The sequence below is a fragment of the Somniosus microcephalus genome, chromosome 4 (assembly GCF_052327205.1).
Source record: "Somniosus microcephalus isolate GS21.2 chromosome 4, FLI_Smic_1.0, whole genome shotgun sequence".
Lineage (NCBI taxonomy): Eukaryota > Metazoa > Chordata > Chondrichthyes > Squaliformes > Somniosidae > Somniosus > Somniosus microcephalus.
Genome location: NC_140990.1, coordinates 31131574 through 31147591, shown reverse-complemented (window position 1 = coordinate 31147591; position 16018 = coordinate 31131574). Strand labels below are relative to the sequence as shown.

Genomic DNA, 16018 nt, shown 5'->3' with positions numbered 1-16018 from the left:
GTATTAGGACCATTGCTTTTCTTGTTTTATATATAAATGACCTGGACTTGGGTATAGGTGTACAATTTTGAAGTTTATGGAGGATACAAAACTTGGAAACGTAGTAAATAGTGAGCATAGTAGTAGCAGAATTAAGAAGGACAGAGAGTGAAATGAGCAGACACAAGGCAGATGAAATTAAATGAGGATAAGTGTGAAGTGATGCTCTTTGGGAGAAACAACAGGGAAAGGCCGTATAATCTGAATGGGACTATTTTGAGGGGGTTCAAGAGCAGAGGGACCTGGGGGTCCATATTCACAAATCTTTGAAAGTGCCACGGCAAGTTGGTGAGGCGGTTCAGAAAGCGTGTGGGATACTTGGCTTTGTAAATAGGGCCATTGAATACAAAAACAAGGAAGTTACACTAAACCTTTACAATTCACTTGGAACATGGGACAGGAGTAGGCCATTCGGCCCCTCGAGCCTGCCCCGCCATTCAAGGTGATCATGGCTGATCATCCAAGTTCAGTACCCGGTCCCTGCTTTCTCCCCATACCCCTTGATCCCTTTAGCCTTGAGAAATATATCCAACTCCTTCTTGAATATATTTAATGAATTGGCCTCTACTGCCTTCTGTGGTAGAGAATTCCACAGGTTCACCACTCTGTGGGTGAAGAAATTCCTCCGCATTTCTGTCCTAAAAGGCCTACCCCTTATCCTTAGACTGTGACCCCTGGTTCTGGATTCCCCGACCATCGGGAACATCCTCCCTGCATCTAGTCTGTCCAGTCCTGCCAGAATTTTATAAGTTTCAATGAGATCCCCTCTCATTCTTCTAAACTCCAACGAGTACAAGCCCAATCGACCCAATCTCTCCTCATACGTCATTCCTGCCATCCCAGGTATCAGCCTGGTGAATCTTTGCTGAACTCCTTCCATGGCAAGAACATCCTTCCTCAGATAAGATGACCAAAACTGCACACAATACTCAAGGTGTGGTCTCACCAAGGCCCTGTACAACTGCAGCAAGACATCCTTGTTCCTGTACTCAAACCCTCTCCCTATGAAGGCCAACATACCATTTGCCTTCTTAACCGCCTGCTGCACCTGCATGCTTACCTTCAGCGACTGGTGCACAAGGACACCCAGGTCTCGTTGCACTTCCCCTTCTCCCAATCTATTGCAATTCAGATAATAATCTGCCTTCCTGTTTTTGCCACCAAAGTGGATAACCTCACATTTATCCACGTTATATTGCATCTGCCATGCTTCTGCCCAATCACACAACCTGTCCAAATCATCCTGTAGTTTCTCGGCATCCTCCTCACAGCATACACGCCCACCCAGCTTTGTGTCGTCTGCAAATTTGGAGATATTACATCTAGTTCCCTTGTCTAGATCATTAATATATATTGTGAATAGCTGGGGTCCAAGGACCGATCCCTGCAGTACCCCACTAGTCACTGCCTGCCACTCAGAAAAAGACCCATTTATTCTAACTCTTTGCTTTCTATCTGCCAACCAGTTCTCTATCCAAGTCAATACCTTGCCCCCAATCCCATGTGCCTTAACTTTACATGCTAATCTCTTATGTGGGATCTTATCGAAAGCCTTCTGAAATTCCAAATACACCACATCCACTGGTTCTCCCTTATCTATTTTACCAGTTACATCCTCAAAAAATTCCAGTAGATTAGTCAAGCACGATTTACCTTTTGTAAATCCATGTTGACTTTGTCCGATCCTGTCACTGTTTTCCAAGTGCTCTGCTATTACATCTTTTACAATAGACTCTAGCATTTTCCCCACTACCGATGTCAGGCTTACCGGTCTGCAATTCCCAGTTTTCTCTCTGCCACCTTTTTTGAATAGTGGGGTAACATTAGCTACCCTCCAATCCATGGGAACTGTTCCAGATTCCATCGAATGTTGGAAGATGATCAGCAATGCATCTACTATTTCTAGGGCCACTTCCTTAAGTACCCTAGGATGTAGATTATCAGGCTAATCTGTGACCTAACTCCAGACACCCGCCTTTGGCCCATATCCCTTAATACCTTTGGGTAACAAAAACCTATCAATCTCAGATTTAAAATTAACAATTGATCTAACATCAATTGCCGTTTGCGGAAGAGAGTTCCAAACTTCTACCACCCTTTGTGTGTAGAAGTGTTTCCTAATTTCACTCCTGAAAGGTCTGGCTATAATTTTTAGACTATGCCCCCAGTCCTAGAATCCCCAACCAGCGGAAATAGTTTCTCTCTATCTACCCTATCTGTTCCCCTTAGTATCCTGAAAACTTCGATCAGATTATCCCTTAACCTTCTAAATTCCAGGGAATACAACCCTAATTTGTGTAATCTCTCCCCGTAACTTAACCCTTGAAGTCCGGGTATCATTCTGATAAACCTACGCTGCACTCCCTCCAAGGCCAATATATCCTTCCTAAGGTGTGGTGCCCAGAACTGCTCTCAGTACTCCAGGTGTGGTCTAACCAGGGTTTTGTGCAGCTGCAGGGTTTTGCCCTCAGCTGGAGTCTTGTGTACAGTTCTGGGCACCACACTTTAGGAAGGATGTCAAGGCCTTGGAGAGGGTACAGAGGAGGTTGACCAGGATGGTACCATGGATGAGGGACTTCAGTTATGTGGAGAGATTGGAGAAGCTGGGATTGTTCCCCTTATAGCAGAGAAGGTTAAGAGGAGACCTAATAGAGGTGTTCAAAATGATGAGGGGTTTTGATCGAGCAAGTAGGGAGAAACTGTTCACTCTGGCAAGTGGGTCGGTAACCAAAGGTCACAGATTTAAAATAGTTGCTAAAAGAACTAGAGGGGAATGGGGAGAATTGTTTTCACACAGAGGGTTGTTAAGATCTGGAATGCACCATCTGAAAGGATGCTGGAATCAGGTTCCACAGGAACTTTCAAACAGTAATTGGACATGTACTTGAAGAGGACTAGTTTGCAGAGTTCTGGGGATAAAGCTGGGGTTTGTGTCTAAATTGGACAGCTCTTTCAAAGAGCCGGCACAGACACGATGGGCCGAATCACCTCCTTCTGTGCTGTTAGATTCTATGATCAGTGTGAAGACGCTGGTGTTGCTTGAGCTCCCCAGGGATTTTAAAACTCTTCCCACACTCAGAACATTTAAAGGGTCTCTCATTCGTGTGAACTCGCTGGTGTCCCTTCAGCTCCCCAGGGCTTTTCAAGCTCTTGCCACAGTCAGAACAGTTAAATGGTCTCTCATCAGTGTGAACAAGCTGGTGTCTCAGCAGGGTGGAGGACTTCAAGAAACCCTTCCCACACACGGAGCAGGTGAACGGTCTCTCCCCAGTGTGTAGCAGCCAGTGTCCCTTCAGCTCCTGGGGGCTTTTAAAGCTCTTCCCACAGTCAGAACATTTAAAGGATCTCTCGTCAGTGTGAACAAGCTGGTTTGTCTGCAGGTTGGATGACTCACTGAATCCCTTCCCACAATCGGAGCAGGTGAACGACCTCTCCCCAGTGTGAACTCGCTGGTGTTGCTTGAGCTCCCGGGGGCTTTTAAAACTCTTCCCACAGTCAGGACAGTTAAAGGGTCTCACATCAGTGTGAACAAGCTGGTGTTTCTTCAGATCCCCGGGGCTTTTAAAGCTTTTCCCACAGTCAGAACACTGAAATGATCTCTCCCCAGTGTGAACTCGCTGGTGTGTTTGCAGGTGGGATGAACAAACAAATCCCTTTCCACACGGAGCAGGTGAACAGACTGTCCCTGGTGTGACTGCGCCATTGAACTTCTATTGCAGACGGGGAACTGAATCCCTTTCCGCTGTCCCCACCTTTACCCGGTTTCTCCCCGGTCTGACAGTGCACGTGTCTCACCAGGTCAGGCAATTAGCTGAATCCACGTCCACACACCGAACACGTGTGCGGTTTGTCATCGCTGCGATCGCTGCTTTCTCCTTCCATGTGCAAAGGCCGATGATATTCAGGTCCTGATGAATCGAGTGCCTCTGTCAGATCTTGACGTGATGTTTGGTCTGAGCTTCCCACCTGTAACTGCTCCACTTCTATAACCCTGTAAATTGAGTTCAGAAAAGGATCAGAGGCAAACTGTTGTTTAATTTTCCCCTTTCCGAACCTAGGGGCAGTGAAGCTGATTTTAAGGCTCCAGCTGCTGCACAGGTTGGTTGAAAGGATCAGCAGTAATGGCGGCTGTAATACCCACAAGCCCCCGCACTCCAGAAAGCGCTCTGTTGACTGAGTCCCGCGCATGTGCTCATGGCCCCCGTGCTCTCCCTCCTGCTCCACAATCGCCTGTCCCGATCGGTCCGCAAGGCGCATGCTCAGCACACAAAACCCCGCGGTTGGAACACCGGCTGCGCATGCGGAGCCGCAACATCTGGTACGTGTGCGTGGCTCAGGTGGGGGCGAGTTGGTGTTTCGCCTCAGCTGCCAGGGAGGTGCACATGCGCAGGACGACCAACATTCTTCCTGTCAGCAATCACTCCCTCGTTTCTTTAATAAAAACAGAAAACACTGGAAATACTCAGCAGGTCAGGCATCTGTGGAGAGAGAAACAGAGTTAATGTTTCAGGTCTTTTGTCAGAACTGCTTGTTCTTTAGTGTCAGCTGTGGCTCAGTTGGTAGCACTCTCACCTCTGAGTCAGAAAGTTGTGGGTTCAAGTCCCACTCCAGAGACTTGAGCACAAAAATCCAGGCTGACACTCCAGTGCAGTGCTGAGGGAGTGCGGCAGTGCTGAGGGAGTGCGGCAGTGTCGGAGGTGTCGTTTTTTGGATGAGACGTTAAACTGAGGCCCTGTCTGCTCTCTCAGATGGATATAAAAGATCCCATGGCAATATTTTGAGAAAGACAGGCTTGCATTTATATAGTGCCTTTCATGACCAGCAGACGTCTTGAAGTGCTTTACAGCCAATGAGGTACTTTTGGAGTGTAGTCACTGTTGTAATGTGGGAAAGAGCAGGGGAGTTATCCCCGGTGTCCTAGTCAATGTGTATCCCTCAATTGACACAACAAAAAAAATAGATTATCTGGTCATTATCACATTGCTGTTTGTGGGAGCTTGCGGTGCGCTTATTGACTTCCACGGTTCCTACATCAGAACCGGGGTCACAGTCTAAGGATAAGGGGTAAGCCATTTAGGACAGAGATGAGGAGGAATTTCTTCACCCAGAGAGTGGTGAACCTGTGGAATTCTCTACCACAGAAGGCTGTAGAGGCCAATTCATTAAATATATTCAAGAAGGAGTTGGATATATTTCTTAAGGCTAAAGGGATCAAGAGATATGGGGCGAAGGCAGGGACAGGGTACTGAGTTTGGATGATCAGCCATGATCTCATTGAATGGCGGAGCAGGCTCGAGGGGCCGAATAGCCTACTCCTGCTCCTATCTTCTATGTTTCTTTGTTTACATTATAACAGTAACTGCACTTCAAAAAGTACTTCATTGGCTGTAAAGCGCTTTGGGACATCCGGTGGTGGTGAAAGGCGCTATATAAATGCAAGTCTTTCTTCAGTGGTCTCACCAGCGACCTCTTCTAGTTCATGGTTGATTGACAGCCATGAGCCCGCGCATGCGCACACGGAGCGGCGGTTTGGGCCGAGTCCGGCACAGCAACCCCTCCCGGTCACTAACGGTAATAATCGCGCATGCCCAGAGGAGACCAATCCCCTCCCCCACTCGGAGCTGTGCCTGCACACTCGGATCCTGTCGGACGGAGTCGACGCGGGACATTACGGGGAAAGGCCTTGGTGTCGGTTACAGAGTCGCGATCGGTGACGCAAAGTGAGTTTTCTCCGCTCCGATTGGGTGGAGAATCGCGCGGGGTCGGGGGGAGGGTGGATCGGGAGAGAATAAAGAGAAATAGAAAAACCTGAGAGTCTGCGAGGCCCCGGACCGAGCGGCGTCAGTTGGACGGTGCACGTGATCTCCTCGGGGACACGTGACCTGGGCCCGCGGCCTGATTGATGGGAGCTTCTGACCAATAGGGAGCAAGCGGGGCGGGACTGGAGGAGTGAGCCGGCGGCGGGTCCTCCAACCAATCGGGGAGCCCGAGGGGCGGGACTAGCGCCGGCTGATTGTCTGATCCACAGGGCAGCGAGTTTCTCCAGTCCCTTGTTCAGGGCCCGGGGCCAGGGGAGGCTGTAGGCCTTTATTCCCCTTATTGGACACAAGGCTCTTTGTCTCAGGCAGAGGGTGGCGTCGCACTGAAACTTTCCTCCCTCCTTTACAAAGATGGCTGCCGTTAACCTGGGCCTGTAAGGGGAAGAAATCCCCGCAACTGCAAACACGGGACCTTCAGGTTATTATTCAGGCTTGCCTCCTGCACGAGTTGTTTATGAAGCCTCCCCACCCACCTACCGGTCCATTACTCCCCTCCGTCGCGATTCTTATCCGCTGCACCATCGCCCTCCCGGCTTCTGTGCCTCTCCATCTCCAGTAACGCACTGCGCATGCTCAATATACCGGCCCCTCCCGCGCCTGCGCGTTGGGCTCTTGTAGTCTGGATGCGGCACGTGGTCCACCGCGGGGCGTGCTGGGTAAAAGCCCCCCATTGAAAGACCAGATTAGTGAATGGAACATGATTTACTGTGATCGGATTGAGGACTGAACCATGTTCATTCTAGTAGTTATGGTTAGTTTCTGCTGATCTTAATAACCCCTGTATCTGCGCTGGAGATTAATATTCTGCATAAATAGTGAATAAATAAACCTCGAGGAACAGCACCTCATCTTTCGATTAGGCACTTTACAGCCTTCTGGACTCAACATTGAGTTCAACAATTTCAAACTTTAACCTTTGCTCCCATTTTTCATGCTGTATGATTTTGCCATTCCCATTTACAACATTTTCCAAGACTCGGTTTCACAGCCACATCTCTTTCCTCAGCAACTGTCTCCGGTTCTGACTTATTCCACGTGGATTCCAACTGAACTTCCACCCTTCATGTTTCAGATCCACCCAGGATAACTTTCCTGCCTCTTACCTTAACTGTTACATCTCCAGCTTTTTCCAGTTCTGATGAAGGGTCCCAGACCTGAAACGTTAATTCTGTTTCTCTCTCCATGGATGCTGCCTGGCCTGCTGAGTATTTCCAGCATTTTCTGTTGTTATTTCAGTGAATAAATCAGTTTGTTTCAAACACACAGTGTGTCAAATATTTGATTCCTCCAGACTGTTTAATTTTTGGGCCTTTTCTTACTCTAGATTATTTCCGTTCTCATCTCGTTCGCCTTCCACCACATCAAACCCCAAGCTTGCTCCGTTTGAGTACACAACTTGTGGGTGTCATAGACTGAACTGTAGTGTCTCACTTACACTCATCTGCCATCAACTGGTCCAGGCAGCGGGCAGTCGAGGGGGTCGTTCGGCCCGACTGCCTGCCTCTCTCCTGGTGGCCCTGGAGATGGAGCACGCGGAGTCCGCCGGCAGGCTCGAGGCCTTCCGTGACCGGTGGGCACTGCGGGGACCAGAGTGCATCATCACCCCGGCCAACACAATTTTAATTTAATTTGTTAAGTTTCATTTAATGGTTTTTTAAGTTACAGTTTATTTGGTTATGGTCCCTACAAAAGAGTACACTCATCTGCACACCGCAGGGATTGGAGTGCTTATCACCACAGGTAATGAAAGTTTCCTTTAATGTTTTAAGTTAAGCTACAGTTTATTTGTTAGCACAAAAGTGTACACTCAGCTGCAATTCCTTTGAACCATAGCTTTATAGAAATATCTTGCATAAGTTTTGAAATCTGTTATTATCTGTATCTGTATTACCCTTTGTGGATTCGAGTTAGTAAAACTCCTCCACATGTACTGCATGTGATAACCTTTGAAAGGTTCTGATCTTTGTAATAATAATTTCTGAGCTTGATGGTCTAGTTGATATAATTTCTTGTTACTAACATACCTTGCACTATTTCTTTAATCGAGATAATTGTTTCAAATACTTCCTTTATCAGGTCTTTAGCTCCTCCATTGATCCCTGTCAATGATCCTTTGTTAGGGGCTGGGGTTAGGGTGTAGGCTTAGGGGTTAGTGGTTGGGGCCAGTGGTTATTGGTTAGGATTGGAGTTAGTGGTTGGGGCTAGTGGTTATTGGTTAGGATTGGGGTTAGTGGTTGGGGCCAGTGGTTATTGGTTAGGATTGGGGTTAGTGATTGGGGTTAGTGGTTATTGGTTAGGATTGGGGTTAATGGTTATTGGTTAGGATTGGGGTTAGTGGTTGGGCCTAGTGGTTATTGGTTAGGATTGGGGTTAGTGATTGGGGTTAGTGGTTATTGGTTAGGATTGGGGTTAATGGTTATTGGTTAGGATTGGGGTTAGGGGTTGGGGCTACTGGTTATTGGTTAGGATTGGGGTCAGTGGTTGGGGCTAGTGGTTATTGGTTAGGATTGGGGTTATTGGTTGGGGCTAGTGGTTATTGGTTAGGATTGGGGTTAGTGGTTGGGGCTCGTGGTTATTGGTTAGGATTGGGGTTAGTGGTTGGGGCTAGTGGTTATTGGTTAGGATTGGGGTTAGTGGTTGGGGCTAGTGGTTATTGGTTAGGATTGGGGTTAGTGGTTGGGGCTAGTGGTTATTGGTTAGGATTGGGGTTAGTGGTTGGGGCTAGTGGTTATTGGTTAGGATTGGGGTTAGTGGTTGGGGCTCGTGGCTATTGGTTAGGGTTGGGGTTATTTGTTGGGGCTAGGGGTTATTGGTTATGATTGGGGCTAGTGGTTGGGGGTAGTCAATTGGAGGTTAGACTTAGGAGTTAGGGTTAGAAACCATTATTAACAACACAGATGTCACTGGATGCATCTTTTTCATTTCATGTTTTTTAACCTCACACAGACGAGTCACGAAACAGCCTCATGAATTGTTCATTCAAGGAACATTCTTTCTGGCTGGAGCCTGATTTTTTCCCTTCTTTCACATCTCGACAGTTCTCACAGAAAAATACATACACTTTGGGATTTGGGGACAAGAACAGGTGGATCCAGGTGTTGGGCTGGTTACATCCCAATCATCAGCCTGCCTGAAAAGGGCTTCTGAAAATAACCTGTCACCATCTGATTCCACCATCATATCTTCATCTATTACCCACCTTTCGCCCTCACTGGAGCACTTTTCACCACCATGAGCGTTCTCCATACTGAGTCTCTCTGATTTCCGTTTATAGTCTCAGTGAAAGTGGTCCCTGGATTTGGTGTCACAGTGTAAGTGGTCCCTGGATTTGGTGTCCAGATTCATTTCCAGCCATTTTGAGATGTCCCTTATCCTGAGAACAGAAAGGCAACACACCCTTCGGGACTCTCGATCCTGACTGTAAAGACTACTATCTATCCTTCTAATTATAGAATCCCCTATACGACAATGTTTCCACTCTGCTCCTCCACCCCTTGGACAGCCTCCTGTTCCATGGTGCCTTGTGCAGCATTCTAGCTGTCCTTCCCAGTCTTTCTCCTGATCCTCACAGGTATTGAGTACTTTGTACCTGTTGGACAGGAGCAGTGTCTGCTGGACTTCCTTCACTACTTCTCCTACATTCCCCTTACCCGGCTGACTGACAGTCACACTCTCCCCTTCCTGCACCTGTGCTTTCTTCTGGTGTGTGACTGTACTCGAGTAAATTATCCAGTAATTCCTGCTCCTCCCTTATATGTCAGAGTGTCTCTAGCTCGGACTCCAGCTCACTGACTCTAAGCTGGAATGTCATGAGGCAGAGACATTTGCTGCAGATGTGGCAGTCTGGGACAGTCTCGTTGTTCACAAACTCCCACAAACTACAATCCCCACACACTGCCTGGGCTTTATTAATGAATGAATGAATTCATTTTTTGTTATCTGTAGTTTACTTCTTGAACTGTGATTAATTACTTTGCTATTTATCAGTTATGCGCATCTTTAAAAGCAGTTAGAATTTAATCAATTACCTCGTTTTCCTTTGACTTACAGTTACTTGCACGAATAAATTCTTACTAAGTCAAGCTTAACACTAAACACTAAAGAGACTAAACACACAAAGGGATATCGATATTCTTACCGATATACTTATGTTAATTTGCTCTGCTGTGTGTTGATTATGATGTCACTTTTTCTGTGTCCTCCAGTGCGATTATTTATTATTTACTGTTGCTCCTTGGTTTAAATTACTGAGCACCTCCTTCCCCCTCAGCATCCAATTCCCATCCTCACCAAATTCCCCTTACCACTCTGTTTAGCAAGCCACTCCGTTTAGTAGATTCTCGAGCTCTGTGCCACACTGCTCATCCTCCTCCTGTTCCCTACTCCAAAGGTATCTCTGACCTCAGCTATTCCACTCACTTTTCTGCCACCTTGCTGTTGACCTAAAATGGCGATGGTTGTTACCCAGAACACTTCACGCGCGAGAATAGACCCTATCAATGCTGCAGGGCCTGGTGTGGGCAGGCGCGGGGAGAGCTCGGTGCGGGGCGGGTTCCACGTGTGCGCAGTGCCGCCAGTCGGGTGATGGCGGCGGAAGGTGGAAAGAAGATTCCGGAGCGGGGAGGAGGCGGCGGAGTGCAGGGGAGCAATAGAACCGGCGAGGAGACTTTATAAACACCCAGGTTGGGCCTCAGGCCCCGAACAAGAGCCTCTGGGCTGGGCGTTTGCCCCGAGCGGGGCGGCAGCTGCGGGGCTTTTTCCCGGTGACAGGCCCGGGGTAACGGCCGCCATCTTGAGAGGCTCAGGGGGGCAGCAGGGCGAATGCGCGGCCCCCTTGGCCAGGAACCAGGAGGAGAGAATCTTGTCAATTTCTATCCTGGACTCACAGTGATGGCTTTTGTAATCTCCTTTTACAGGCTGTGAGAAGGGCAGCATTTACACTCCGCAAACTCAAACCAAACATCACATCAAGATCTGACAGAGTCACTCCATTCATCAGGACCTGAATATCATCAGTCTTTGAATGTGGAAGGAGAAATGTTTGTCTGTGGGGAAAGATTTCAAACATCAGCGTGACTGGAAAGGCACCGAGACACACACACCCGAGTGAGAGTGTTCCAGTGCACTGACTGTGGAAAGAGCTTTAACCAGTTACACAGCCTGAAAAATATCACCCCATTCACAGCGGGGAGAAACTGTACACGTGTTGCGTGTGTGGACGAGGCTTCAACTGATCGTCCGACCTGGAGAGACACAAGGACACCCGCACCATGGAGAAACCGTGGAAATGTGGGGACTGTGGGAAGGGATTCAATTACCCATCTGAGCTGGAAACTCATCGATGCACTCACAATGGGGAGAGGCCATTTACCTGCACCGTGTGTGGGAAGGGATTCACTCAGTCATCCAGCCTCTGTACACACCAGAGAGTTCATACTGGATAGCGACTGTTCACCTGCATTGAATGTGGGAAGGGATTTACTGCTTTATCAACCCTCCTGACACACCAGCGAGTTCACACTGATAAGAGACCTTTTAAATGTTCTGACTGTGAGAAGAGCTTTAAAAGCACAAAGGATCTGTTGACACACCAATGAGTTCACACTGGGGAGAGGCCATTCACCTGCTCCGTGTGTGGGAAGGGATTCACTCAGTCATCCCACCTTCTGACACATCAACTTGTTCACTCTGATAACAAACCTTTTAATTGTTCTGACTGTGAGAAGAGCTTTAAAAGCAAACAGCACCTGCTGAAACACCAACACACTCACACTGGGGAGAGGCCGTTCATCTACTCCGTGTGTGGGAAGGGATTCACCCGATCATCCCACCTGTTGAGACACCAGCGATTTCACACTGGGGAGAGGCCATTCACGTGCACTGAGTGCGGGAAGGGATTCACTGATTTATCCGACCTTCTGACACACCAGCGAGTTCACACCTGGGAGAGACCGTTCACCTGCTCTGTGTGTGGGAAGGGATTCACTCAGTCATCCCACCTCACCGAACACCGACATGTTCACACTGATGAGACCTTTTGAATGTTCTGACTGTGAGAAGAGCTTTAAAAGCACAAGTGGTCTGCTAAAACACCAATGCACTCACACTGGGGAGAGGCCATTCACCTGCTCTGTATGTGGGAAAAGATTTAGTGATTCATCCTACCTGCTGACACACCAGCGAGTTCACACTGGAGAGAGACCGTTCACCTGCTCCATGTGTGGGAAGGGATTCACGGATTCCTACAACCTGCTGGCACACCAACCTGTTCACACTGGGGAGTGGCCATTCACCTGCTCCATGTGTGGGAAGGGATTCACTGATTCATCCAACCAGCTGACACACCAATGAGTTCACACCGGGGAGAGGCCGTTCACCTGCTCCGTGTGTGGGAAGGGATTCACTCAGTCATCCTCCTTACTGAGACACCAGCGAGTTCACGACCGACTGCAGAGGTTGGATTCTGCTGTTATTGCTGCTGTTAATCACATCCAGGACTGAACCATGTTCATTCTATCAGTTGGGGTTTGTTTCTGCTGATGTTTATAACCCTATAACTGGGCTGGAGATTAATATTCTGGATAAATGTCAAATAAATCAGCTTTGTTTCAAACACACTTTGTGTCGAGTCTGTGCTGACTCCATGATAAGAGGAGACTAATTGATATCCTGTTCCTGACTGCTCCATTTTTGGGCCGTTTCTCCTTTCTTACTCTGGATTATTTTGGTTCTGATCTAATTGGCCTTCTACCATCCTGGGAGTCCCATGATACAACGATAATGGAGTTGTTGACTAATCACAGCGATCAATCTCTATCAATGAGTCTACAACAGACCCAGACATGAGGTGAGGAAAACCCCAGTGGTAGAGAGCTTTAGGAGCCATCGGACCAAAGTCACCTCTTCCTCCCGAGCATTCGACACTGACCACATGTCATGTCTCAAATTACTCACACTGTGTCCCAAAATCTTATTCTATGAATGAAATCGGCCCAATTTACATTTGAATGAATCAACACTAACTGCTTCCACCGTCTCCTTAGGGAGCCTGCCCCATAGATTGACCACTCACTCACTGAAATATTGTTTCCACAGATTGGATTTGAATTTACCCCCTTCAAGTGCAGGCCGTGTCCCCTGGTTCTACTGTTCTGGACAGGGTGAAATAACTTGTCGTGCTCTACATTATCCAGTCCCTTTAGAATCCTAAAAACAGCAATCCTATCACCTCTCGACCTTCTCTTTCCAGTGTGAACAGGCCCAGTTTACATAACCTGGACATGTTGGCTCGATACTCAGTTAAATTCTGACACAAACCCATTGATGCTCCTTAAATTGCATTAACCGACACTTCACAGAATCCTAGAATGATACAGCACAGAAGGAGGCCATTCGGCCCATCGTGCCTGTGCGGCTCTCTGAAAGATCCATCCAATTACAAAAGCTAAATACTGCGGATACTGGAAATCTGAAATAAAGAGAGAAAATGCTGGAAATCCTCAGCAGGTCAGGCAGCGTCTGTGGAGAGAGAAACAGAGTTAACGGTTCAGGTCATTGACCCTCCGTTAGAACCTTTCATCACACATTATAATCTAATGTATTACTCACACTGGTTTAAGCTTATATTGTGGTTAATAACGGCAAACTCTGTTGTTTCTCTCGATCTGATTACAGTTTCCAACCAGTCGATTCAGTGGAATGTTCTATCAGTGTTGCCATAGCAACCTGTCTGCAGTGAAGCGCCTGTTTGACTTCTTGAAAGTGCAAAGTATCTGCTGACAGACCAACACACTCACACTAGGGAGAGGCCGTGCACCTGCTCTGTGTGTGGGAAGGGATTCAGTCTATCATCCACCCTGCTGAGACACCAGCGAGCTCACACTGGGGAGGGTCTGTTCACCTGCTCTGTGTGTGGGAAGGGATTCAGTCTATCATCCAACCTGCTGACACACCAACACACTCACACTGGAGAGAGACCGTTCACCTGCTTCGTGTGTGGGAAGGGATTCAGTCTATCATCCAACCTGCTGAGACACCAGCAAGTTCACATGTGGCTGCAGGGGTTGGATTCTGCTGTTAATCACATCCAGGACTGAACCACGTTCATTCTGACAGTTGGGGTTTGTTTCAGCTGATGTTAGTAACCCCTATAACTGGGCTGGAGTTTAATCTGTATCAGTGTCAATTAAATGAGCTTTGTTTCCCACACACGCAGTGTGTCGAGTCCTTGATATCTCGACAATAAGACGAGCTGATTGAGGACTTGTTACAAACTGAGTGGAATCCATCTGAGAACTGAGTTGCCACAACTTGTTAAAAGATGGATCTACAAGATGTCCAAGTCTGACAGGACCGAAAATTCTATTATATCACAGGGTCCACTTCAACCCTCCAGGGCAGTGAGCCCCTGTAACATTGGATTTTAACCTATGGGAAATATTCTGATAATCTGTTATTGTTACGGGGCAAAGCAGCCTTGTTACTTTAACATCAGTTTAATCAAACTCAATGGGCAATCCGATCTCCAAAGGGAAACGCCTCCTTAAAGCTGACGGTGTCGGCAGTTCTGCAGCTCATTTCTCAGTGTGAGCGTGTCAGAATGAAAAGCTTTAACAACAGCCGATGTTTCACAAAGGGAGACCTCACCAGACCAAAGGCCATTGGTGGAGTTTAATGGGCTGTTTGTGTCACTGGGCTACAGGAGGCCATTTTTAACCGAAGGAAATCTGGTCACAGCAAACAGAGAGTTTAACAGACTGTCCCTGGTCCACTCGAACCCCCACCTTCTCTCTCTCTCACTATTTATGGGCACTGCTGCAGTAATTGCTCCTCTGACCTTTCCTCTCTTGTCCCTCCTACACCCCTAATACACCGCCCGACACAATCTCCCTCCCCCTACATCCTCACTGTGCTGGAATCCACACCAGTCTCCCCATCTGCTCCTTGTTCTCTCTCTGGATCCTAAAACTACTGAACTCACTCTTCCCCTCCTGAAGTCTACAGGCTCTAAAACTGAAGCTTGGTGTCCCTCAGTCCCAACTCCTTGATTCACCTCCCCTTCTCCCCTCCTCTTTCCCCTTGGTTGTGTTCCACACTCTGGGCCTTGGGCCTTCCCCGGGGATTCTCAGTATGAACAGGTGGGAGTGTGTTTGGAGACAGGGTGTCCCGGCTCTCCACCTTTAAAGGGACAAGGAGACGACCAGCTGGGCTGAATGGCCCTGCTTTATGACATCACTGCAGTGCCTAGCAACCAACCTCCCTGGCCCTGCTCATTATGGGCTAGGTTTAGCTCAGTGCTGTTACAGGAAGGGAAACAGGAGCAGGATTCGCCCGTGTGGAGCCCAGGATTAATGGGGAGAGGTACAGGATCAATTTATACCTTATTAGCTGAAGTGCCCGGCGGTGCCGAGGGTCTTTTGAGGGCATGTTGTTGTTGGAAGAGGGAGAGAGAGCGACTGGGGGGGGGGGGAAGAGAGAGAGCGACTGGGGGGGGGGAAGAGAGAGAGCGACTGGGGGGGGGGAAGAGAGAGAGCGACTGGGGGGGGGAAGAGAGAGAGCGACTGGGGGGGGAAGAGAGAGAGTGACTGGGAGGGGAAGAGAGAGAGCAACTGGTGGGGAAGAGAGAGAGAGAGCGAATGGGGGAGGAAGAGAGAGAGAGAGCGACTGGGGGGAAAGAGAGAGAGAGAGCGACTGGGGGGGAAGAGAGAGAAGAGAGCGACTGGGGGAAAGAGAGAGAGAGAGCGACTGGGGGGGAAGAGAGAGAAGAGAGCGACTGCGGTGGAAGAGAGAGAACGACTGGGGGAAGAGAGTGCGACTGGGGGGAAGAGAGAGCGCGACTGGGGGGGAAGAGAGAGCGCGACTGGGGGGGAAGAGAGAGCGCGACTGGGGGGGAAGAGAGAGCGCGACTGGGGGGGAAGAGAGAGCGCGACTGGGGGGGAAGAGAGAGCGCGACTGGGGGGAAGAGAGAGCGACTGGGGGGAAGAGAGAGAGCGATTGGGGGGAAGAGAGAGCGACTGGGGGGGAAAGAGAGAGAGCGACTGGGGGGAAGAGAGAGCGACTTGGGGGAAGAGAGAGCGACTTGGGGGGAAGAGAGAGCGACTGGGGGGGAAGAGAGAGAGCGACTGGGGGGAAGAGAGAGAGCGACGGGGGGGAAGAGAGAG

At 48.7% G+C, this 16018-nt stretch overlaps 1 protein-coding gene and 1 pseudogene across 1 annotated transcript in view; one reads left to right on the top strand and one right to left on the bottom strand.

Moving 5' to 3' along the window:
* LOC147118545 (uncharacterized) overlaps positions 1-9091 on the bottom strand; it is a 48455-nt gene extending 39364 nt beyond the window's left edge. The window contains exon 1 of the mRNA XM_085983933.1: positions 9058-9091. Within this exon, the coding sequence (XP_085840059.1) occupies positions 9058-9091 (34 nt within the window). The remainder of the gene's footprint in view (positions 1-9057) is intronic.
* A 1701-nt stretch (positions 9092-10792) lies between these two features.
* LOC147118542 (uncharacterized) overlaps positions 10793-16018 on the top strand; it is an 84613-nt pseudogene continuing 79387 nt past the window's right edge.